The sequence below is a fragment of the Peromyscus californicus genome, unplaced genomic scaffold (assembly GCF_007827085.1).
Source record: "Peromyscus californicus insignis strain IS unplaced genomic scaffold, ASM782708v3 Scaffold_12__1_contigs__length_115047231, whole genome shotgun sequence".
In the NCBI taxonomy this organism is placed as follows: domain Eukaryota; kingdom Metazoa; phylum Chordata; class Mammalia; order Rodentia; family Cricetidae; genus Peromyscus; species Peromyscus californicus.
The window spans coordinates 1,324,302-1,351,002 of NW_026294413.1; the positions used below are offsets into that span (position 1 = coordinate 1,324,302).

General features: G+C 38.8%; 1 protein-coding gene across 6 annotated transcripts in view; it reads left to right on the forward strand.

The window, feature by feature from the left end:
* Nalcn (sodium leak channel, non-selective) overlaps positions 1-26,701 on the forward strand; it is a 316,074-nt gene that overhangs the window by 203,149 nt on the left and 86,224 nt on the right. For 5 of the 6 annotated variants that reach the window (XM_052732374.1, XM_052732370.1, XM_052732373.1 and 2 more), the window contains one exon: positions 2,026-2,100. The exons of the other annotated variant lie outside the window; for it this stretch is intronic. In XM_052732374.1, the coding sequence (XP_052588334.1) occupies positions 2,026-2,100 (75 nt within the window). The remainder of the gene's footprint in view (positions 1-2,025; positions 2,101-26,701) is intronic. 6 annotated transcript variants of the gene reach the window in all.

A 26,701-nucleotide genomic window follows, 5' to 3' on the forward strand; every position in this document is an offset into this window, starting at 1 on the left:
AGAACAGGATATCCGAGAGGAGTTTCCATGAGAACCTAGTAATGATCCTGTGTCAGAATTCAGAGGCCTTGAACCAGACCAAGGACCCGTAGCAATGCATGTTTTTCAGGTGAGGCTGATTGGTCAGAAGGGGTATACTGCTTGATAGCTTCCAGTGCCACTAAGATGAATGAAGAGGTGTTTGAAAGAGAAGAGGAGTGAGGGGGGCTTTTGTTTGTTCATTTGTTTTTAATTAATTGGGGGGGAATACTTCAGGGTTAGAGGTGGATATACAGGGACTGAGAGGTAAGCAGGATTGGGTTGCAAGATGTGAAATTTCCAAAGCATCAATAAAGAATTCTGTTTAAATTTTTTTAAAACAGAATTTGTTTTCTAAAGGAATTGTTTAAGAAAATGAGAGGAATAGACCCCACCAACACCAACACCACCACCACCATCAAGGACTTTTTTCCCTTTTAGATATGTGTTTATAGGTTTCCTGGGGAGACAGGAGACCCAGCTGAATCAAGATATGAAATAAGGCCTGTTAAAGTACCTACCGCCATAACTGTGAAACATCTCTTACTATTGGGAGACTTCAGGAGATATCTCAGATCTTGGCATGAGGATACAGTGAAATGTTGATTCCTCTCAGACATGGCTTTTCATCACCAAGATCACAGGAAAGGAACTAAGCTTGGAGTAAACTGTGGGATGCCCAGTTTAGAACAATGGTGACTCACAAGTGAGCCTGACCTAAAGACATGGGTGGGCCAGACATGGTGACATCAGGAAAAGCCTCTGGTCTGGACCACTCTGAACTGTGTTCAAGTTCTGTTAGGCTCCTCAAAAATGAGGCTACAGTAAGGAAGCATGGTGGCACTACTACAAAGCTAATCATCTCCTACAGTAAGGAAGCATGGTAACACCAGTCCTAAGCCAATCATCTCCTACAATAAGGAAGCATGGTAGCACCAGTCTTAAGCCAATCATCTCCTACAGTAAGAAAGCATGGTGACACTAGTTCCAAGCCAGTCATCTCCTAAAAAGCCTCACCACCCACCCTGCTTTCCATTCATTAAACCTAGGACAGAGTGAGCTACTAAATTCTGCATAATAATCTCATGAGTTGTTGTTACTCAATGCTATATCACAAATTATCCACATGCTGGGAAGTTACTAACAAAGAAACCTTTATTGTCTTGAACAGTGTCTCTCAATTGGGAACTGGAACAGGCTTGCTTGGGTCTAGTTTAGTGTCTCCTTAGGTTACAATCAAGATGTCTGGGGCTGTGGTCACCTAGAAGACTTGAGCATCTGCCTCCAAGACAGTCTCTCACAAGAGTGTTGGAAGGTTTCTTGTTGTCTGCAGGCAAGATGTCTAAGTTAATCAGAAGAAGGGCTTTTTCATAGTGCTTCCCTGACATCTTGACATCTGGCTTCCACCTGAACCACTGACCCAAGAAAGAGTAGGGAAAAATGACATTGCCTTTTATTGCCTCTTTTCTGTAACCTTCTGGTTCCATGTTCAATGTGTGAGGCTACAGCACATATCATTTGCAGCTAACAGCAACACTATGGGACACCTTTGAGACTACTTCCCACCATGGAAATCTCTAACATCAATATGAACCTGATCATTGAGTTCTCTGTAATTTTATTAGCTACTTATAAAAATTTAGATGTCATTTCCAGGATTACATCATTATAGCACCTTTACATACTAAGCTTTTAATCATTAGTTCAGATATTTTTCTTAGGTTAGTTTCAGATGTTTTTAAATTAAAATAATTATAACTTCCTTATTAAATTTCCTTCCTGAAATAAATTAATGTTTTTATTATTTATGTGAATTTTTATATTTCCTGTCCTGTGTTTGTGACAAACACCTTAAAGTGTCTATGCAATGATTCATAGTGCATATTTATAATTTTCAACTGATAAATTCTTTATCAAATATCTTTTAGATAGATATTCTCTATTATATATGAAATTTTGATATCTATAGAGTGTGGGTGTTTTCATTGTTATTTAACCGTTTTATAGATCCTCCTGAGTTTGTTTGTTGCTGTTATTTTGGACAACTTAGAACTTGATGAAGATCTAAAGAAGCTCAAACAAGTAAGTGGCATGGGGGAGTTAAGAAGTAGGGGCATTTATAGTAATGTTGATGTTCGGACCTTCAAAACAAAAAAATTAATTGAAAATTTTGAGGCAGTGTGAGTTAATAAACTGATGTATTTTTTAAATTTATCTCCTATCTAATATCAGAGTGTGTTTTCCTATTACTTTACAAATATCTTAAGGCTAGTTTCATATTATTTTGAGTAAAAGTAAGATGGTCATAGTTTAATAAGCTGGATTTTGAGATCATCTTTCTATTAAATGAAGGCTGTTTGGAAACTAAACTCCCCAGGGCCACATTGCTGCATTGCCTAAGTATATACAGTGCTCTTGGTCTTCATCATAAAGTATTAAAAAAGCAACTGTCTGACTTCTAGACACTAGAAGAGTATCTAGTATGGGTGACCAAAGTGACTATTCAAAATTAAATAAGATAAATGATCAAATATATGTCTTGTTATACTTGAAACCAGACTCTATCAGGGTAGGGGAAATGGTATCAGAAAACGGCAATGGGAGTTTATAAAAGTTATGTTATCCATGGCAGACAAGTGCAAGTCTAAACAGCTACCGAGCTCCATAGTTCTCTTCTATGGTGGGGTGTTTGCACTTGACTGGAGTGTTCAGCTTTATTAAGAAGTAAGGGGATGGGAGACATTTGGAGATTTGGAGATTTCCTTGGACATACTCACACATTGGACAATGAGTTAAAATGTTAACAAGAAGACCCAAGACTCTAAAGCAAACCTTCAGAATGATATGAAGGCTCTTACATATTCAGAATTTTTAAAACTTGTCTATTCTGCAAAATATAAAGCAACATAACCTATTAAGTTTGTATTTTTTAATTTCTTTGGATGGTCCTTTTAAAATTTAACATTACCTTACTCTCATCTTCAAAGCCAATGATTTCACCAAGGATATCCATATGGGTTAAAAAACATGTTTGACATCAAGACCTCTGCTCTGAGCATACCCAGGAAGGCCTAAAGCATCAAAGTGTCCTGAGCTATGAAGGCAAATGACTCTGGTCAGAGTCATTTCATTTTGCTTTTTCTGCTTTGTGGCTTAGGGAGAGGGTTTTTCAAGTGAGAGTTGGGATGTTATTCTATGCTAGTGGTATGAAATGCTGTATGTGACTCCTTTGTAGAAAAATATATTATGTGTGAGCTCAGCATCAAAACTGATCAACTGCATAATTTGACAAGACCACTAAAAATCTGCTGCTTTCCAAATCTGGCATTTATACATGGATTTTCCTGTGTGTCATATTTATCACTCATAGATCTTGAATAAATTTATATACTCCCATTAAAATAGAATACATAAAAATGAAAAACATTCAGTTTTCTCTAACTGATCCTACTACAAGATTTAATGTGGTTTTAAGCAACCACTGAATAAGTAAAATACTAAGTAATTCAGCCTACATTTGCAAAATACTATTTCTGCTAGAAGGCAATAAAAAATTATATGTAGCAAATTTTTGGAACCTATGAACGCAAACCTAAATAAATTTTATACTGATTATATTTTGAGTGTTTTAATTTGTACATATATGTACAATCTATTTAATTTTCTTTTTAACATTTGTATATCCAACAGTCAGTCACTTTGGACTTTTCATTTATTTTATCTAACCAAAAATGAAAAACCAACAATTTAAAAAGTCATGAGTCTTGGAAGAGGGCTCAGTTGGTAAACTACTTCTTGTGCAAGTGTGAGCCATGAGGTCAGATCCCAGGCACTAATGTAAAGTACTATGTGTAGTGTGCATCTGTAATTCCAACATGGCAGGGAAAAAATAATTGTTCTGGCTGGCCAGCCAGTCCAGCTAACTTAGTGAATTTGGGGTTTAGTTAGAGATCTTATATCGAAAATAAAGTAGAGAACAAAGGAGGAAAACATCTGACATTGACCTCTGGCCTTCATATGAATGCACCCACTTGTGCACATATACCCAACACATATGCACACGTACATGCTCATGCACACACACACACACACACACACACACACACACACACACACACACACACACAACTGCTTACTATCTTACTTTCCTCACTTTTTAATGTTTTTGTTTTTAGAAATTCTATATGTCAGATTGATTATTTAATTGTGCTTACCTCCAATTTGGGGCATTTTCTTTGAAGATTTAAAAGCATTTTCAACTCTGAAAACTCCAAGGAAAATAAAGTAGTGATTCCATTTTCAGTAGTCCTTTTAGGCTATTATTTATTCATGACTGGACTGAAACTACATATTTAATTAATTTGTCTATTAATTTCATACCCCAAATCCCTTCAATTTCATATTTGAAATCCACTGGAGCAAAAAGTATCATTCTAAATTAAAATGTGCCTGGTTCTCTTTCTTCCCTTTTTGCACAAGAATATTTTGTATTTTCACTAGTTTTGAAAACTGTATCCTTTGGATGGGACTAGAGAGACTGCTTCTCTTACAGAGGACTCAAGTTCAATGTAGCAGCTCACAAACACCTGCACCTCCAGCTCCAAGGGATTCAACCCATTCTTCTCTTCCTTGAGGATTCTTGAAAATTCATGGTGCACAACCTCACAAAGGTTCACACACACATATACTTAAAATTATAAATAATGAATATTTTAAAATATTCATTGTTTTCCCTTTTTCAGTGATCTTAGCCTTTGAGGTTGGATCATTTGCAGAAAATACTACACACATAGCTATGCATATGCAAGCATGCACTTTCATACACGTGTTTATAATCACAAGGAGAGCACCTTAAAATCTCCAGTCTCTGACAGATTTCTTGAATTTGCCAATAAAATTACCCAAATACTAGATTTCTTTATACAGAGATCTGGCTCTCACCATCTATTTTTACTGCTATCCCCAGATAGAGAGTAGAATAGAAAAGATATGTTAAAAATTTACTCTCTTAACATTTCAAGTTATAGAAAGCATTACACATTCCTAAATCTTTGCTCAGTTCAAATTTTGTTTTAATTATTTACTGTTTATAACCAGTCTGTAGATTCTTTTTAATATGGTAATAGTTGTTGACTGTCTACTCATTGCCAAATGCCAAATAACTTCACTTACTGCTCAAAACAGCCATTTAGTACAGATATTATTATATCCATCGAACAGATGAGGGAAAGGGAGCTGAAGGTTGAACAATCAACAAATGTTAAAGCTAAGATTGGAACCGATGCAATTTTATAACCAAAAGCCTATACTCTAAAGATCCAAACTATATTGACTCAAGCTGAAGCCATGTAAATGTCAAATGTGAGTCAGACAGTCAATGAATCTATTTATAAGACTTTTAAATTTCCTATGTGGTATTATTGATAATTAACCACAATTATAATTATTTCATGTAATTACAAAATTTTATATGTATATTAATTTTCCACAGACATTTTAAAATGAAGTTGTATAAAAGTGATTATGGTGATCTGTGAAAAAGACAAGTATGTATTTGTCTGTGTGTGTGTGTATGTGTGTAAGAGAAAGAGAAAGAGAGAGAGAGAGAGAGAGGAAAAGAAAGAAAGAAAGAAAAAAAAAGAAAGAAAGAAAGAAAGAAAGAAAGAAAGAAAGAAAGAAAGAAAGAAAGAAAGAAAGAAAGAAAGAAAGAAAGAAAGAAAGAACAAGTCAGATTACATTGAAACATAAAGAAAAAGACCTTGGCCAAACTGTTCTCTGGCATCAGTTAAAAGAGGGTGACCTTGAAGCTCAGTGGTGTAGTAATAAGAGGGATAAAAGGGGGTTGTGGTGGAGTGGAAACTTTGAAAATTACAAAGAAGTCCTACAGCTTTAATGATTTTACACAAAGTCAGAGCAAGAGAGATATGAAGGATGTTCTTTTAAGCAATATAAAATTCATTAAACTATGAGGAAAAAATCCAGAGAAGCCTCAGGGAAAGAATCGTGGGAAACAGAAGTATATAGTCTGTTTAGATTAAATTCAAAGCTATGAAGTTTAAAAAAATGTTCTTCAGCTCCACATTCTATCTCATAAAATCCTGGTTCAAGGTTTGACAGAGTCCACAGCACAAACGCAAGTGGACACATAGTTTCTCACTCTTAGTCACTAGGATTTTTTTTCCCAACAAAATATTTGTTGAGTATTTGGGAATTTCATATAATGTACCCTGATCACACTTGCTTCTCAATCATTTGACTGGTATTAAAAAAAAAAAACAGAAACAACAAAAACTCTATGATGTGTGTTGCAAATTAGTACTTTTATTTAGCCTTATCTTGCATAATGATTGATTTGTGCATCATGTTACCTAGGTTAACAAAAGACCACATAGTTAGTAAGCAGTGTTCCGGGTGGATCTGTAGGAGTATTTCTGATAATGCTTAGAATTTTCATTCATAGCCTAAGAAAGCATATCTTCTCCAAGATGGGCAACATCATTAAATCTTCTGAGGGCCTCAAAGAACAAAAAGATAGTGAAAGCTGAATTTACTCTTTGCCAGATAACTTAAGGTAAACAACTGATTTATAACAAGACTGGAACCTACACTCTGTGGGAGCTACATTGCTTCTTTGTATCTACAGCTTACATAGGGAAGACTATGGAATTTCTCTGCTTCTGTAATCCGTAAGTGTAGCTAGAGTTTTCCTGCCTGGCCCACAGTCAGGACAAATCTCTGTCACCCGCCAGTCCCACAGCCGCTCAGACCCAACCAAGTAAACACAGAGACTTATATTGCTTGCAAACTGTATGGCCGTGGCAGGCTTCTTGCTAACTGTTCTTATAGCTTAAATTAATCCATTTCCATAAATCTATACCTTGCCACATGGCTTGTGGCTTACCGGCATCTTCATATGCTGCTTGTCCTGGTGGCGGCTGGCAGTGACTCCTTCTGCCTTCCTGTTCTTTCTTTTCTCCTCTCTGTTAATCCCGCCTATATTTCCTGCCTAGCCACTGGCCAATCAGTGTTTTATTTATTGACCAATCAGAGCAATACATTTGCCATACAGAACATCCCACAGCATGTAAGCCAATAGCTCGCTCTCTCTCTCTCTCTCTCTCTCTCTCTCTCTCTCTCTCTCTCTCTCTCTCTCTCCCCCTCTGTCTTCCCCCTTCTTCTCCCCCCACACACATCCTATTGGAATTCTAAGTAGTATGCTTTTATACCTTGAAGCTTTAATTCATATCTCTGTTGCCTCCCATACATTCCAAATTCAGGGTCCTAGCAAGTAGTGTTGCTTTGGACACAATTTAGCTAACCACTGGTTACATCTTAAGAGCTGCATTAAGGTCTTCCCATACTCACTATTTTGTCTCTCTCTCATGAGTGAATTCAAGATTATGTGACTTTAAAATGAGAGGTGTTTCTGGGACAAAAATAAATGTTACCTACTGAAAATTCCTGGGGCAGGGCATTTCATACCAACCTACCAAATTCCATCCTGAATATTAAAAATATATTCAGAGAAGTAAACTTTTCACCTAGTTCATGTTATTTCTAAGTACCAAAGTTGGGACAACACAGAATGTATGGCTCTAATCCAGTATCCTTCTGCCATCACAGAGGACCAGTTCTTTCATTAGTGATGAGAAACATCTAGACAGTGGCATGATTAAGATATGTAGGAAATTTAGATATCAGCATATTCATGCAGGTGTATAGACAGAAAACCAGATAATAATCAGACTCATGATTCAGCCTTCACTGTTGAGGGTGGGTGTGGAAGAGGGTGGTATGATTGAGATGTTGTTGAGCAGACATTAACTCTTCAATCTGTTAGCAACAGGGATACACACACATACACATGTACATATGTATGGCCAACAGGAAGCTGTCTCTACCTTTAAATAGCTTATTAGATAGTGGAAAAGTTGACAAGTAATCAAACTGGAGTCAGTAGTGATGATGAATAAGGGGTTTGGGCAGCAGACAGGAGACATGGCTGGTGAAATAAGGGACATTCATCACAAGCATGGGGTATGACAGGATCTGAAGGCAGAGGAAGTAATAAAACAGGTTGGAGAAAGAGGGCATGAAGGAGAGCAGCCTAAAAGAGTAGAGGTTCCAACACATATCCTGATGTCATCGCAATTCATGTAGCAACCTGTCATAAAAAAAGTCACACACTGTGCCGTTTCACTTACATGGGTTAAATGAGCATCTATGCAATCAAGTCCATTGACACACAATATAAAGTTGCTTGCCAGAAATTGGAGATGGATAAAGGGGCTGTTGTTCAATGGGGACAAAGTTCCAGCTTTGCAAAATGAGAAAGTTCTAGAAGTCTGTGGGATAGCAGTGTGAACCAACTGAATTATAGGCTAAAAGCTGGTAAGATGTAAATTCTTTTAAGTGTGTTTACCACAATTTGTGTTTTTATTTAAAATGAGCAACCGTCATAGTAATAAGAAGGTGGTTAATGATGGCAGTTTCAGGACTTGGATGGTATAGTTGGGTTACAGAAAAGGAGGCATGAATGACACCTGAGGAAGTAAATCAGAATTGCCAGCTCCCATATCTCATCTTCCTCACACTCTACATTTCTGAGGGGGTCATGTGGTGATATTGTGTTCCCCAAAATATTGTGCACCCTGATAAACTTATCTGGGGTCAGAACAGAACAGAGGCCAGAAAATGGTGGCACACACACATTTAATCCTAGCATTCCAGAGGCAGAGATCTGCCTGGATCTCTGTGAGTTCAAGGCCACACTGGAAACAGCCAGGCATGGTAACAAGAGCCTTTAATCCCAGGGAATGATGGCAGAAAGCAGAAAGGTATTTAAGGTGTGAGGACAAGGAACTAGAGCTGGTTAAGCTTTCAGGCTTTCAAGAAGCAGTTCAGCTGAGATCCATTTGGATAAGGACTCAGAGATTTCCAGTCTGAGGAAACAGGACCAGCTGAGGAATTGGCAAGGTGAGGTAGCTGTGGCCTGTTCTGTTTCTCTGGTCATTCAGCGTTCACCCCAATACCTGGCTCAGGTTTGATTTTATTAATAAGACCTTCTAAGATTCATGTTACAGGGTCACCTAGTTGTCGGCGGGCTCTTAATTATGTGAACAGTATTAGCATATTTACTACAGTGCCCCCAACCTTTCCTCACTGGAATATGCACCGAGAATGATATTTGTACAACACACTGGGAACATACACAGCTGGAGGAGGGATCGGTAGCTAGATTCCTGCTGCTCTAGGAAGCACTCAGCTGTCCAGGAGGTAGAGAATGAATACTCCAAAGAACCTAGAAATTATTAGTAGCTGAGAGTTCGGAGGCACCACATTTTACTCAAAGCTTTTAATGTTTCCAAAGTCCACTAGGGACCACTCTCAGTCTTTTGATTGAAGAGACTCTTCTTTGTCAGTTTACGTATCATAGCCCAGAACTTTACAGAATCTCCCAAAATAATCTTATATATTACATTTAATCTGATATGTTTAAAATATCATCACCAGTGTTAGATATTTTTCTAATAAGTTCTGACATATTGAAACATGAACAGCAATAAAATTGGCTAAAAGAAATCATTAAGACTGTGAACTATTTAGACCAAAGTTCATGCCAAGAAGTAACAGAAGAAACTTGGAATTTGGAGGTGTCAATCATCAACATCAAGGTAATTGGAAATGTAGAGGTCAAAACTATGCATTGAAGCACAAGGCTGTAATCCCAGCATTCAGGAGATATATGATACCCCACATAAAGAAAGGAAGGGGGAAGAAAGAAAGGAAGGAGGGAAGAAAAGAATAAAGGAATGAAGGAAGGAATGAAGAGGAAAAATACAAAGTCTGTACAAAAAAAGGGTATTTTTTAAGTGTGTATTCAAGAAGTCTCATCAAAGCAGGAGATAAAGCTGTCAGAATTGTCTCCTCCTGATATGTGTTCAGTTGTGGCCTCAGAAAGTTCTTCTACAGAATATATTGTATTAGGATGTATTCTAATCCTACCTAAGTGCCTATGATGTGATTTAACTGGAAATACCATCTTTGTAAATATCAATAAGTTATGATGAGACTGCTAAAGTGAACTCAAGCACAGCTTGACCGGAGTCCCTGTAGGAAGAGAAGGGACACAGACATAGACGGAGACAGATCTGGGAGTCAATCATCCACAGGGAACAAGTATTGACCAAGTCACTCAAAGCTTCGAGAAACTCACAAGATGGGCCCTCCCCAGAACATCCAGAAAGAACTTACCTGGGGACATCTTGATCTCAAATTCTCAGCCTCTGAAATGGAAGACAGTAAATATCTGCACCACTAAACTACCAGGTTTGGGAACTTTGTAACTTCAGCCCTGGAAAGTGAACATTTTCAAAGCTTCCTTCTCCAACTTGAAGATGAAATTTTCAAAAACTCAGAAGATTCATGCCTGAATACTGGGAGCAAAAGAAGTCTAGACCAGCTGATAGCAGGGTGGTGAGCATTAGGGCCATGTCTTTTCCTTGAATCAATCCTTAAAAGTTTATCAATGTGAGATTTTCATGGAAGAAGATTCCTATAAATTGTTCCAATATTCCATTTCAGATTTTTTTTGATGAAACCAGATTACCTTCAAATGATACTGTTGTGTAATCCTTACCTATGTCTCATGCCCTGACATTCCAGGACCTCTGTTCTTGGTTAGTAAAGTTTCTTGACAATGAACTCTACACCTAAGACTGTAGACTATGTTTTCAAGTTTATAATAGCAAAGTGATGGTCATGTCAGTCTTCAATTGTGCTGGTTCAAAATGGTGTGTGTGTGTGTGTGTGTGTGTGTGTGTGTGTGTGTGTGTGTGTGTGCTTTACTTGTTAGAGTATATGTTTCTGTGTGTGTTCATGTGGAGGCCCAAGATTGATGCTGGTTGTCGTTTCTCAGTTGCTTTCTATCTTTAGTGTTTCAGACAGAGTCTCTCACTGAACTTGGATAGGCTGGCTGGCCAATAGACTTTGGAGATCACCCTATCTCCGTGCACATACCCTCCACATCTGGGGGTATAGGAGTATGCTGCCACCCCAGTTTTTTCCATGGGTTCTGGAAATCTAAACTCTGACCTTCTTGCTTGTGTAGAAGGCAATTTTCTAATTTAGCCATTTCCCCACCCCTCAAAAATGACATTTAATACAGATTTTTACAGTATTCTGAAAGATTATTAAATCAAGATTATCTCAGTGTTTTGTTTATTATGGTTCTGTTGTTGTTTGTTTGTTTTGTAAAGAGTGAAGTAAAAATTTGCCCAAACTGGGGCACATTATTCTTCAATTCTGCTCAGCAGTGTTCCTTCCTGATCCGCGAAGATGTTCTTTCTTTTTCCTCCCTTTAATCAAGAGCAGAACATATCCAAGAGCTTTCTGCCCTCAACCACTGAACACAACAAGGGCAGCAATAAAGTGAAATCTGACAGCATTCTTTTGTTTTCCAGCTCCTGTCATAGATAATAGGAAAATAGATTGTCCTGGTCCTGAGGACAAAAGCATGACAATTGTTTTTTAGTCTTAGGAAGTATCTGACAGCTGTTTAATCATAAGCACACACATCCATGGCTGTGTTACCTGTTCTGAGGCATTAGAATGAGTTTTATCCTGAACAGACCTAAGTACTAACAAAGCATGCATATCGGTGAGATGTGATTGCCTCTGTGGACTCAAGCTTCACGCATGTCATCTGCTTCTTTCTTCCGAATAGTTCAAATATATTCCCATTTTTCCCAAAGCCTTCCTAGTTTCTGATTGTTCATTTATTCATCAAATATTTGAGTCCTTGCTATAAACAAAATGCTCCATCAGGCTCAATGGAGACAAGAATATGCAAATAACTTTACCACTCTGGAGTCTAATTTGAATACAGGCTGAATATCCCTTGTGAAAATGCATGAAGCCAGGAACATTTCACACTTTGAAGTTGCTAGGATTTTGAAATATTCACATAGACTTTACTACCTGAGTATCCCTAATTTTCTCAGCCTGTATCTATAGATGTGATGTGACATTTTCAATTTGATGATGTCAGTCTTAACTCCTGTGTATTGTCTAGTATGACTGTTTTCTCCTTCTGGACTATGCTCTTTCTGGTCCCATAGGAATTTAGATCCAGACTCTGGATCCAAGATCCACAAGGTCTTGGGAGATCTGATATTGTCCTCTGGGAAGGAGTTAGAAGCTGGATTTAGCTGTACTCACTGGTTCCAGTTCTATCCTTTATGCCCAATGTCTATTCTCTTTTGCTGTTGTTTATACTGTATGAGACTTTTGAAAAAATAAATACCTTTAACATCTCTCCTATTCATTACTGGGTATATGCTAACACCTCTCCGAGAACTCTCTCAAACCTCAGCACCCAGTGCAGACAACAAGATAATCATCATCATCAGGGAGGGTTTGACAGCCAATTTTGGATGAAAAGCTGGACCATGGATGTCCGTGGTTTGCATGCCAAGTTCTGGCATAGGAGCTGCTGTGACTGAGTTCTGTGTGAGCAACAGTTTCTCAGAACAGCATGAGTTTGTCAGTGTTTAATTTTCTCCTTAATGAAAACCTAGGTTGTATTAATAGATGCTATGAGACAGCTTGCTTTCCATTTGAGTGTGGGTGAAAATGAACATGAAATTCAGCAAAGGCATCCATTCCTTCCCATTTACATAATTTGCTCTCAAAATTCACTACCTTCCTGTGATTTTTACTCTAAAAGTCCTAGAAATGAATTTCATGACTATTTGAATGCTCAAGTGACTCAGTGTATTTTTGATCAGGTCATTTTTATCTTGCTCTCCTATGACAGGAAAATATAGAATTAAGTGCCTTAGTCTCTTGGATGACCTACACCTAAAGGGCACAGACTTGACCTTGCTGAAATGACCAACAGGCTCTCATTCACTTCATACACCTGAATGACCATCGTAGTTGAGAGAAGTGGCTATCCGGAGGGAAGGGTATAGTCAAGCATTGGGAGTTCAATGTAAACATGGAAAGATGCTTCTTAGCAGAGGCAAGCAACAGAAGAGCTTAGAGAAAAATCACTCCATAGATTCCTGTGAAAATAAAAGGCTGGTTATATGGAAGCCCTTTGGCTTCCTACATCCATTTAGCATTTCTCATGGTAGCCACTGAGAACTCCTCTGAACCATCCAAGGTAGCAGAGAACTAGAAGATATGGTACTCCCAAGACTAGTCTCAGAATATTTCTTAATTCTCAAGCAGTTGCTAATGCTCTGGGTAAGATCTTATCTCTAGTCATATCCAGGCTACACCCGGATTACTATGCCTCCATCCTTACTGTTCTCCAGAAGGAAGATGTCAATGTCTTCAAACATCAAACATATTGTGCTCTAATCCAGTGACTATACCAGGCAGTCCAACTGGCATTCCAGCTCAACAAGCTTCCATATAACCAGCCTAGTTGAGAGAAGTGGCTATCAGGAGGGAAGGGTATAGACAAGCATTGGGTCAGCTCTGAAACAAAAGGTCACTAATTCATGATAACCAAGGCTGAACCAGAAGCTACAGAATCTATCTGTCTTTTATTTCCCCTTTACTGTCATTTAGCTTTCCTGTAGTAGAGGATGGATGATTTCATTGTTGACCTTTCCTCATATTCTAGGTTAAACTTGCTCATTATTAAACATAGTAGGGCAAACTGATCCCTGACTTTCTCATGCATGAATATTGTGTACTCTGATAATAATAAAAGAATGTCTTACAATGTTTCTCAGAAATGAGAAATATGCATATTGTTTTGTTCAGTGTTAGCCCTATTTTCATTCTGTTTTGCATAAAATATGTTGATTAATGTAAATTTTCAGAGTGAATCTAATAAACTCTTTTATCAAAGGATGGAAAACTTTTTAACAACTCTGCTGTGGACAGCAGGCACTCTGAGGAATAATATTTAGAAATGTGTGATTGACACCTGAAAAGGAATTACTTAAAGGAAAAGAGCGCTGCTAGGGTCCGGGCCCAGTCAAATTTAATGTGCTTTGTTTATGTTTGTTATAGCATCATTAATACAACTTTATAGGAATGCTAAGATGAAACAAATCAGGTAACTTCCTGAAGATCAAGAAGACAGGAAAAGAAGTTACAAATAAGCAAATAGGAGAGTTCAAAAAGTGAATGTGAAGCTAGACTGGAGTAGAGTAATGGTATGACCTCAGTTTGTTTTAAGAGAGATTATAGATGATAGATGAACAGTAATATAAAGATAGATAGATAGGTAGATAGATAGACAGACAGACAGACAGACAGACAGACAGATAGATAGATAGATGACAGACAGACAGATAGGTAGATGATAGATAGATAAATGGATATATACATGTATATGGTTCTACAGTTCTACAAGTACATGCACACATGTAAGTAAACATAAACAAAACTAAATATAGACACATGTGCATGAGGTTTATTACACACATGCATGCCATAGTTCTCCTGAGAACAAGAAAACTTAATAGCAATAATATAATAGTCCTCTTTCAGTAGTTTCTGTAGCTAGAGTTTTCCTGCCTGGCCCACAGTCAGGGCAAATCTCTCTCACCTGCCAGTCCCACAGCCGCTCAGACCCAACCAAGTAAACACAGAGACTGTATGGCCATGGCAGGCTTCTTGCTAACTGTTCTTATATCTTAAATTAATCCATTTCTATAAATCTATACCTTGCCTTGTGGCTCGTGGCTTACCGGCATCTTCACATGCTGTTTGTCATCATGGCGACTGGCAGTGTCTCTGACTCAGCCTTCCACTTCCCAGCTTTATTCTCCTCCTTGTCCTGCCTATACTTCCTCCTGCCTGACCACTGGCCAATCAGTGTTTTATTTACTAACCAATAGAGCAACACATTTGCCATACAGAACATCCCACAGCAAGTTTCTCTTCCCTTAATTTGAGTTATTTGAAGTCAACTGCACACCAAAAGTATTAAATGAAAAATTCTAAAATTAACAACTCATAAGTTCTAAAGTACTTGATGCTCTAAGTAATGTGGTAAAGTCTCTGGCCATTCCACTCTGTCCTGCCCCCCTTACACTGCAGACATGGGTCACCCACTAGTCTAGTGTGCCCAGTCTGTGTACATCACCCACTCATCAATCATTTAGCAACCAATTCAGTCTTCACACAGGCCATATAGACTGTTAAGGAACTGCAGTGCCTGTGTTCAAGTAAACCTTACGTATTTAATCACAGGCTCAAAGCACAAGTAACGATGATGTCAATTCAGACATCCAAGATGATCTGTAAAGTGCTTCCTTTAACTGAAAAGGGAAAACGTAGTAAGATATTTTGAGTGACACCATTTATACAATTGTATTATTATTATATAATTTATACAAGCTGTATTATTATAGTATTATTATAATTGTTCTATTTCATTACTAGTTTCTATAATTTGTCTCTTATTGTACCTAATTTCTAAACTGAACTTTTGCATAGATGTGTATATGTAGGAGAACACAATATATTAGGGGTAGCTTACTATCTGTGCTTTCAAACTTGACTGAAGGTCTTGAAACATATTTTTCCTTAAATGAGAGGGAACTATGTGTACTAGTAACAAAGGAGGAAACTTAATGCTAAGGTCTGGCCCCAGCATTGTGTGATATAAGAAAATGAGAAAGGGGGAATATGAATGTGGGTAAGAAAATATGTATGAAGAGTAGAGAATACTTCTGAAGGGTCACACACACCCTGCCAGTGCCAGAAGGATGAATGCTTTGAGCATTAAAATAAATAGACTGATACTGATTTATCCCCTAAGGATTGACCTAAGAGTTCATGTTCATGGTTAGACCCAGTTTCAAAAACACTGAAAAAATGAAAAAGCTACAAGTCTATAACTATATAAATAAATGCAAGAGATGGCCTTCTTTTTTCTCAGAAGTGTGGAGAAACAGAAATAACCAAACAAGAAGCAAAAAGTCCCCAGGAGGATACTCTAGCTGTTGCTACAGGCAAGACCTGCTCGGCTGGTGGGTGCAAAAATCAGAGCAAAAACTCTGAGAAGCCATATTTGCATGACCTAAAAGAAACACCACTCAGACATATTTTTAAATTATTACAGCAATCTTCACAAGTGTCTGCAAATTCTATGCTGTCCCTACCTTCAAAGACACAAAGCTAAATTGATCTATTCCAAGTGACAGCTGGAGTTAGTAAGTGGTACTTGGTTAATGTAACCTTACAGTGAAGGAACCTAGCTGACATCAGCAGTTTATACCATCTGTAGTAAGGCATGTTGGCTTCATATTCCTTCAAGTGTGGTAAAAATGGTATAACATTTCCATAGTATTCTACCAAAAACTTTCAAAACATCAGCATTGCCATGAGAAACATCAGACATCCTGAAATTAAGAGGTAATTAGAAAACTACCCAAGTGGTTGTCTTCAGGGCCATCAACATCAATAAAACAGGGAAAATTGGAGTAATTGATACAGCAGTGAGGAGGACAGAAGACTTGGCCATGGAAGAGAGTGCTGTGTCCTAGATGGAATTCTAGAACAAGAAAGAGGCCTTTGTGTAAAAGTATGGCAATTCCAAATAATCTCTTTACTGTAATTAAGGGTACATAACTCAGGCTAACTTCTGGATTTGGGAAATGTTCCATGATTACATAAGATGCGAGTTTATGAAGAATATGGATCAAGGACATACAGAAATGTTTTGTGCTTTTTCCAATTGTTAAATAAGTTTAAAAATCATTTCAAGCCGGGCGGTGGTGGCGCACGCCTTTAATCCCAGCACTCGGGAGGCAGAGGCAGATGGATCTTTGTGAGTTCAAGGCCAGCCTGGTCTACAGAGCGAGATCCAGGAAAGGCGCAAAGCTACACAGAGAAACCCTGTCTTGAAAAACCAAAAAATAAAAAAAAAATTTTTTAAATCATTTCAAAAATATAGTGGACTTTCAAAAATAGGGCAAGAACTTTCTATGGTAAATAATATAACATGACATGTCAAAGTCAAAATAATGTTACCTTGTTCAATGATAGCATATAAAGCTTCATATAAGAAGCTTCATTTTGTATATAGGTCCTGTTTAGCTTATTTTAATGTATTTTTAGTCTTAAACAGTGGGAACACATACTCTGTTGAGAGCCAATGCTTTAGATGATCTTGTTTCTTGAAGAAAATCCAATGATTTGCCATTTTTCTTCTGAACTTTTAGAGGGATTGACGGCATAGGTCAATATGACTGATTTTCCATTATAAGGAAATCCAAGGAAGAATAACAGAGTGATGAGAAATAGCACAATGGCCCACCTCAGCCAGTTCATGGTCATCACTGGTGTTTCATTCTCTGCTCATCCCATCACCTTTGTGTTCTCCTCTTCAGCACGGACAAGCTAATGTGAAGCCATGGGCCACAAATAGTTCTCCACTCATTAAAAAGTTGTTATCCCAATAGGAGAAAAGTGTGCATTATTAGAAAGGTATAGTGCAGAGCCCAGGCCAGCAAGATGGAATTTAAGACCACTGAGGAAGATGTGCCTGATTCAGATTAGACTTCACAAGCTTGAAGAAATGTCAGAAATGTTTAATTTTGTTAGTAAAGTAGAAAGGAGAATTCTATATAAAGGGACCGGCAGGCATGGAATCGCAGAAACAGCAGTCTGTCTGTTACGTAGGAACAAGATTTGGAGGGAGCAAGATAGTTTGGGGAAGTTTGCGTTCAGAAATCAGAAGGTTTGTGAGTGACTCAGCAGAATTGATTTGATCTCCTTGGACCTGTGCCCTCACCCACAGAATGATATGACAATGGCACTGATTGTGAATCCTACTCCTGGGAGCTACTGTAAGGATTAAATAATATTAGCATGCAAAGTGCTGAGGGCGATATCCAGCCCCCATGTTTACTGCCCAACCTCCAATTTCTTCTCTGAGGAATATTCCTGTAGCAGATGGTTTAGGAAAGAGTTTTGAGACTTACATTAAGGAAGGAATAGCTGCTGTGAGCAAGTGACATCCTATGAAGTCACATGGACAGAACTGAATGGTGTGAAAGCAATACAGAACCTATTTTAGGGTAAGGCCACCATCTTAGACCACCTGCTATACTCAATTCCAAGAAGGACCTCAGGAATGTGCCTTGACAACTCAACAGATACAGAGCAGTATGCTCCTGCAGACATTCTGTCTGCGGTTTACGGCCCTTGAAGATATCCAGATAACCCTGCTGAGCAAGTTATGGTTCCCCACCAAAAGTACAACCCAATAGTTTCAAATGTGGTTTCGCACCAGAAGTCTAGACCAATAGTTTCAAAAAATCACCTTGCCCCATATTCCTCTACCCAATCCCGAATTGCCAAAGCATGTGATCCCTGGCTTGCAGTTTTTCCCTATAAAACCCTCTACCCCTGGGTCCGCCGCTGCCGCTGCATTTCCCTCCATCTGTCTGGTGGTGGCCCAGGTTGAACCTGACAGTAAAAGGACCCTTATGTGCTTGCATTAGAAACTGGCTCCTTGGGGGTCTCTGGGGGTTTCGAGAAACAGGTACAACAACGGAAGATATAGCCAACAAGGTTGGGTCACCAAGGTGCAGCATTGGAGGACATTTAAGGTCATGCTCAGAGGACTGGCACTTCTGCATATAAATGTCAGTCCCAGAATTACTTTAAGGACCAGAGAGAGAAGCACAATGCTGTTTCTTTTGATTTGGGGGCAGAGTGGGGGGTGCAGCTCCTGAAGGAGGGATTTAAGGAAGACTAAGACAAAAGCCAGAGAGTGTGCTTAGGGAGCTTCATTTGGGTGTCTCTACTCCATAATCATGTGATCCCTGAAGTTAAACACAAAGAAAGAGCCTGGAGGAACCCTCCTGAGAGTTATGGTGAGATCAGAGTGCAGAGCAAAGCAGACAGCTTCTTCTCAAAGAAGTCAGTTTGGCTTGGTTAGGAGAACAGTAAATGAGACACGATCAGGAAAAAGGCGTTTTTTTATTTCCATCTTTGATTTCATGTTTACAATTAGGAATCTTAATAAAGAAATCGTTCACCTCAGCAAAGAGGAAGAAATGGGACAGAGAGGAGGACAAGGGAGAGAGATGGAGAGCACGTATGCAGTCTTCTTTACACAGCCCCCTTTCAGGTGAACTCAGCTTCTGGTAAAGTCCACAACTACTTTGGCACAGTGATAGCTTGGTTTATATAGTACATTTCTGGAGTGATTCAGATTACAAGCCATAGGCTGTCTCACTTATATATCTGGCATTTATATAAAAGAATGATAATCCTCATTTTTCATTTGAGAGCACTGAAATCTAAAATGCCTAAGAGTTTAAAAACTTAACTGAAGCTCAATTCCACATCCTCATCTTTTACCATTTACTAAAATATGCTATTGCCTGTGTGACCTAGTTAATGTCCCTGCTGCTGCATAAACACATGACCAAAACCAACTCAAAGAAGAAAGGGTTAATTCCATCTTAGAGGTTACAGTCGACCATTGAGAGAAGACAAGGCAGGAAGTCAAAGCAAAAAACAGACAGGAATGCTGCCTATTGGCTTGCTTTCTCTGGCTTGCTCAGCTGCCATTCTGATATAACCCAGACATGGTACTCCGCACAATGGACTGGGGCCTCCTACATCAATTTTAATTTACACAATTTTAAAAATGTCCCCACAGACATGCCTGCAGGCCAGTCGAACAAAGGCAACTCCTCAGTTAAGATTCCTTCTTCAAAAGTGTTTAAGTGTGTCTGGGGTTGTATCAAGTTGACAAAAACTATACTATATATTTTGTATCAAAAAATGAGACGGCAATTGTACAAACACCTTTACATATGCTGTGTTTGTGTGCATGCATGTGTATGTGATTGTGTGTGTGGTTGTGTGTGTGTAGTATACATATAAAGACTTTATCTTGGCTCTCCCCTCTTACTGGAATATTCATCTAGTAATATGAACCAAGTATCTATATTACATGAAATTCTAATGTGATTTCATCTGAAGTAGAGGAAAACAGTGCATTTTTATCATAATGAGTATATTTCTATGACTCAGTCAGTTTGTAAATGGAAACAACTATGTCTCAGTTGACTAACACAAAAGAAATCTAATGTAAAATGGAGGTATTGAGATTTGTAAGAAAAAAGCAGACAAAAGCAATCTTGACTTATCAGCAATTCTCTAACAGATAACTAGTTGCATTAATGGGTTTTTAATGAATGATAATCTAAGAACAATTCATGTGGTCAGTTCAACAAGCCAGTCTACTCTTAAAGTTCCTTTTTCCTCTTACCAACCAGTAAAAGCTGCTATAAATATTTTTCACACCTTCTGAAGGACATTTAAAGCTTGTAAGATCTGAAGTTCAGTGTAAAGAGCATGAAAGTAAACATTTCAGAGATGTCATAAGGTGATATTAATGCCACTGTCCTTCCTAAGTGCTCTACTGAGCTCTTAAATCAGCAAGTGCAGAACCACACTTCAGTCCCTGGTGACCCAGCTCTTCCCCACCGCCTTGCCGGGCCTGCCATATAGATGCATGGGTAACAGATCAGAACCTCTAGGGAGACAGAAAAGCAAACAATCACATTCAACTAATTAGTTCACATTATGAAATTACTGTGAGAATTTTGGGGTGTCAGCTTTCATATAAACAAGCTGCAGAGATGGCTCAGCAGTTAAGAGCACTTGCTACTCTTGTAGGAGACCCCTAGTTCAGCTCCTAGCACCCTTGTGACTGAGAAACACCTGTAACACCAACTCCAAGGAATCTGATGTCACCTTCTGGTCTTTGAGAATAACCACATGCGTAAGTGCACACACACACACACACACACACACACACACACACACACACACACCACATACATATAAATAAAAAATAAAAACAATATTAATTTAAGTACATATCATACAATTAATTCATCTGTATTTTACAATTATTGTGAACATTCTTAGGTAACAGCTATCATATAGAAATGTAGCCATAAACCAACTGAGAAATGAGCCTCCCAATTTAATATGGATGGCTTGAATTTATGCACCAAGGTAGTAAAAATCCATTTGACTTTGGGAGTATTGAACTTGCTAAAGATTTTGTAAAAGGAAGGAAATTAGCAGAAAATATTTTAAATAAACATTTGTGAGATGTACAGTATTGCCACTTTGTGTGTGTGAATTCATTGCCCTTTGTGTATATGAATTCATTGCCACTTTGTGTGTGTGTGAATTCATTGCCCTTTGTGTGTATGAATTCATTGCCCCTTGCCTGTGTAAAAATAAAAGCTCCTCCCTGTGGGTGCTCCTTACTTCACAGAGCAGGGAAAGCAAAGTGGTCCTCACGCTTTATATCAAGTATTTATGGTAACACACATTATTAAAAAGCCAACATGTTTGCTCTTTACCCCACCTAAACCATCTGTTTTAATCCAGAAGCCATTTCGTTTGGGTTGTAAAATTTGTGCAAACAAATTAGAGAAGCCCCCTTGAAAAATGATGATGTGTAGTTCATAAAGATCCTGCATTCTGAATTGCTGTCAGTGTAGATGCAAAAAAAAAGCCAGACACCACCACCAGGTAAGTATGCATGGAGAATCCAGCCGTACTTTAATTCCATAACTTAGAGGAGGGATTCCTTTTCATTCCTATGTGAACACAGCGTGATGATTTTTCATATTCTGAACAGTTAATGGCTACTCTTCAGCTGTACTAACTCACACATCTATGCACAACCCCCTTCATCCACCAAAGATTTGATTTGAAAAATGAGAATATTTCACAAGTCTAGGTATTTTCTAAATTATTTTCTTTTAGAAAAATCACAACAAAAAATTACAACAAGCATGAATGTGCTCCTCTAGTTCAGCTATTTGTCACGGCATTCTGAAACAAGATGCGGCATGACAGTGTTTGAGTCCCTTAGCAGAAGAAAGCACAGGCTGAAACAGGGAGATGGGAGCAACGAGGCAGAACAGGGTATGTGTCATGCAGCACAATCATGCCCGAACTCTCTCGAGAGGGCTGGGAAAGCAGAGACTCTCAGCCACCCAACGCGTGCAATGATATCTCAGCTTAACAGATGCCGAGCTGTAGAAGAACAAAAGCTTAGATTTATAATTTTTTTTAAAGCTCAAGGTTTGAAACTTGTTTCTTTCTTTGGTTGTAATTTCTCTTTTGCAGTGTGAGCCTGTCACAAAGCAATCATATGCTCTGTGGACTGCAGGCAGACTTCCTGCTCAGCTGAAACCATTATCAACCCCCTCCGGTGTGCCATTCTTTACATTAGGTTTTTCAACATGAAGAGGAAAATCTCAGAGTCTCTGCACTGTGTCTTCCCCTCAAGGCTTCAGATATTTTAAATTTTATCAGTCATTTACAATTATAATTACTTTATTTTAAAAAACCTTGCATTGGAGAGGGGATAGTGTAACAATCTTAAATTCATATCTAGTCCTTTTACTGATATTAGTCATTCATCTGCATCAAAGTGTACCTGTTTTTAGAAAATGTGTGTGGACAAGAAAGAATGAAAAATTAGGATAAGAGGTAGAATATCATTTTACCGAATGTTAATTAACATTGTGAGAGGTTTCAAAGTATCATGAAGTACTTTTATCTGATCTGGTGACCTTGATCTCCCTCACCCCCAGCACATCCTGCCCCCAGCACACCCTACCCCCAGCTTGACTTCTCTTCCCATCTTGTTCCTTGTGTTTGTGTCTTGGTCAAGCTTGTGGATTAGGGAAGTCAGAACGGTCAGGTTGTGATAGCGATGAAATAGAAGTTACATGAATTTGTTCAAATGTATCATCTGTCCACTCTTAATCTTTTCATTGAACTGAAATAAACATAGGATGAGGGGGGCTGGAGAGATGGCTCAGAGGTTAAGAGCACCGACTATTCTTCCAGAGGTCCTGAGTTCAATTCCCAGCAACCACATGGTGGCTCACAACCATCTGTAATGAGATCTGGCACCCTCTTCTGTATACATAATAAATAAATAAATCAAAAACAACAAGAACAACAAAAAAGCTACATGAAGAAAACCTGTCTTGAAAAATAAAATAAAATAAAAAAACAAAACATAAACATAGGATGAGGACATTTGCTGATGTCTTCCAAAAATAATGCACCCAAACTGAACAGATCAAGACAACTGTACCTTGGAAACCATTTGACCTTACGACTATCTGGCCATTGTTTTCTACTTGCCCCTAGAACACTGACCTCACTGAAAATTAGCAATATAGAATAGTGTTGTCTATTTGCTGACCTTACGACCTTGTCTCCCAATATATCTTCTTTTGTTATGCCTGGCTTTTTGCTGTCAATACTGCACTATAAAATTTAACCACATTTTATATTGGACTGTATCTCGCTCATTTCAAGTGTTTAAATAGATAAGGTTTGTTTTTCTAGTCTATTGATGGGCGTTTGGGTGGTTTACAGGCAGGACTCACAAATGTCATTGCCATAGACATGAGGGCATGGCTGTAGTATCCACACTCCTGCCAGAACAGGCTTGTGGAGGTGTACAGGAAAAGAAGAAGGTGCTCATGGAACTTCTGGAAAGGTGCTGTTCCTGCTCATAGGAGGCAATTTCACTGCACCTGTACAAGAGGCCAAACCTTGCTCTCTTCTCCAGACCTGGCTGCATATCTGAGCAGCCTTGGTTCTCACCATTCCAGAGGAAGATTTGCAAGACCAGGGAGAATGTTCTGAGTCATTCACAAGAGTGTTGCCATTGCTCTTTGTAGTTTTGTAGCTCAATGACCAATTCCTGTTGAGCTTTAATTTATTTCCAACCATATTCTATTTCCCCTCTCTAGGTGGGTGCTATGAAAAGGAAATTTAAAAGTGGAATCTAGCCCCTAAGGAGCTTAAATGCTCTTGGGAATAGTAATATCCCTAATGCAAATTAGAATTCCATAAGATTCATCTTTAAAACATGGAAGCAAGATTTTTAAAAATATTATTAGCCTACTGTACTGATCACTGTGTCCTAGAGAATGATTAGTTGTAATTTGACATATCCCCATCATGCCGCTGACAAAAATGTGACAATCTAAACATGATCCAGAGCCGGGCAGTGGTGGCACACGCCTTTAATCCCAGCACTCGGGAGGCAGAGCCAGGCGGATCTCTGTGAGTTTGAGGCCAGCCTGGTCTACCAAGCAAGTTCCAGGAAAGGCGCAAAGCTACACAGAGAAACCCTGTCTCGAAAAACCAAAAAAAAAAAAAAAAAAAAAACTAAATTAAAAAAAATAAAAATAAACATGGTCCCAACATTTATCAGCTTGTCAGTTACAAACATCATGACCAGTTAAATGCCACAAGAGTCTAACTTTACTCAATTCTGCAAACGGAAAGTTCCTACACGCTACACCAGAAAAGTTACGCTGCACAATTAACAAATAGAAACCATCTACATCTCTGCCTGCCCTACCAGGCTTTCTTTTTCTTCTACATTGTCTGTGAGAGTTTCTCTCTGTCACCCACTTAGTGCCATTTATTCAGTGGCTGTTTCCTTAGCTGACTTCATATTAACCACTATGCCAGGACCCAGGTAGGGTGAGTGTGAGAAAAGAAATGCTACCAGCTTCCCAGCCCTCCGGGCCTCGTTCTTTTGGAAAAAGAGCTTTGCCAGGCTTATGTGAGACAAAACTATTTGAAATGATGGTATGTATGATGAGTTTAAGTATCTCCCAAAACTGAGCTTCAAAATGAGACTTTACTTGGAAATTGGGCCTTTGCAGAAGAAAACAGTTAATCATTCTGGATGACAGTGATTCCTGAATCTGATGTCTGTTTTCCTTATTGGAGAAACAGGAGGGAGGTTCAGGGACAGGCACTGGGAAGAAAACATATGGCACTGGAAACAGAGGTGGAGGAATGAGCCACAAGCTTGCAGAGAATTGTAGGAAGTTAGGAAATAGTGAAGGTGAGCTTTCCCTGGAGCCTTCAAAGGAAGCAGGGCTCAGGGGAAGCCTTGATAGGGAAATTAATTCATTGATACTGGAAGAGTTGGTAGCTTCTGATTCATGGAGTTACAAGTCTTTTGATAACTGCTACAGCAGCCTAGAAAGCTGCTAAAAATGTGTGTTAGAATGAACCTGAAGAAACTGAAGATTTCTCTATGTTTTGACACACGTGAACAGCATCATTCTGTGGCCCAACCCTACATGCTATGATCTCCTAAGGGGCAGAATGTGGTGGTCAGAGAAAGAGTCTCTGAAGAACTACATGAGGAACTAAAATCCTGAAATCAAGTAGAAGTTCGTGAAGTTCAAGAAAGAAAGAGGGGGAGGGGACCAGCAGAAGGCCTCGAAGGAATGAAGGGTGGTAATTTCATGGGGTCTAAAAGAGGGTACAACGAGAACATCCAGTAAACTAAAACTACAGAGGTAGACAGGAGGGAAATAAGACTCTGAGTACAAATGGAAGGCTATGATCATTTTTGCTTTAAAAGTATAAGAGTAACAACAGAAAGGTTTTAAGGCAAAAATTGAGATTTCTGTAACCATGGAATGGAGAAATGGGTGACCAGGGGCTGACTTGGGAGTAAAAGCCCAGTCAGGGAGGTTCTGGTGAGGACGGAAGGAGCTGGCAGACGAAGAGGGTTTTAGGGAAGGTCTTAGAATTTTCATTTTGGTGAGATGTTCTGACCAACGTAACCTTTGCCTTGGTGTCTCTTACTAGCATAATAGACAATTCAGACCCTCCTTGGCAGCCAACTTAGTCACCCACAGTCAGTCTGCTGCCTAAAATGACTATCAGAGTTGGGGAAATAATACCTTGACTTTTTTGATTATTTCTGTCTTCACTCTTGCCTTGTGTTCCCAAGCACTCTGGTCTTTTCTCTTCCAGGCTAACCATTATCTTTTAGGGATAACTGTTTATTTAGCTATTTGGGTTATGGGTTATGATGCGGGCTGGGTGAGGGAAAACGCAGACACCCTTTTATTTGCATAGCCCCAGTGTTTTTCATAGAATCTGGCTCATGGGATTGGTTGTACAAGTGACAGCACAAGAATCTAAACAAATGAGTCAGCAAACGCAACTGAGAAGCACCTCTCAGAGCCATCCATCTTGCCAGGTGCTGCCGTGCTGTCATTGGCTGCCCTGCTGTCTGGTCTGCCTTAATAAGTCAGCAGCTTTTTCTTTCTCTGTGGACCCAACTTACCCTGGCAAATTTTTCACCATTTCTATATCAGTAACCAGTTAGAAATCAGTTACTTTTTCATAAGCCTTCATTTTTCTTATTACTCTCATGACATGGAAATACCTGTGCTTTTTATTTTGTGGCCCTGGGTACTATGGCTTTACCATCTTCAACATTATCAAAAAACCATCATATTATATACATGTCTTCTGCATACATCGCCATACTGAAGGACAGCAAACAGCAGTAGCCCTCTCCCTAAATAAGATTTCCACCTCAGATCAAAAGCTATTCACAAAAATCTAATAGATGTCTGCATAGTTAAGGTAATACATATTTTATAAAATTAAAATGAAATAATCATATACAGCAAAAGATGAGAAAACTAGAAATGAGGACCCACAACCTTGCCATTCACTCCAGATCAGATGGAAGCTGAGCCATCTATTATTGGAATTGAAGTCTAGTGTCCAAATGCAGCATTTCTGTTCCTTCTGACCAGTTTACATCTCTGTAAGAGGTGCCCTGCCCATCCTTTCTGTTTATCAAAGC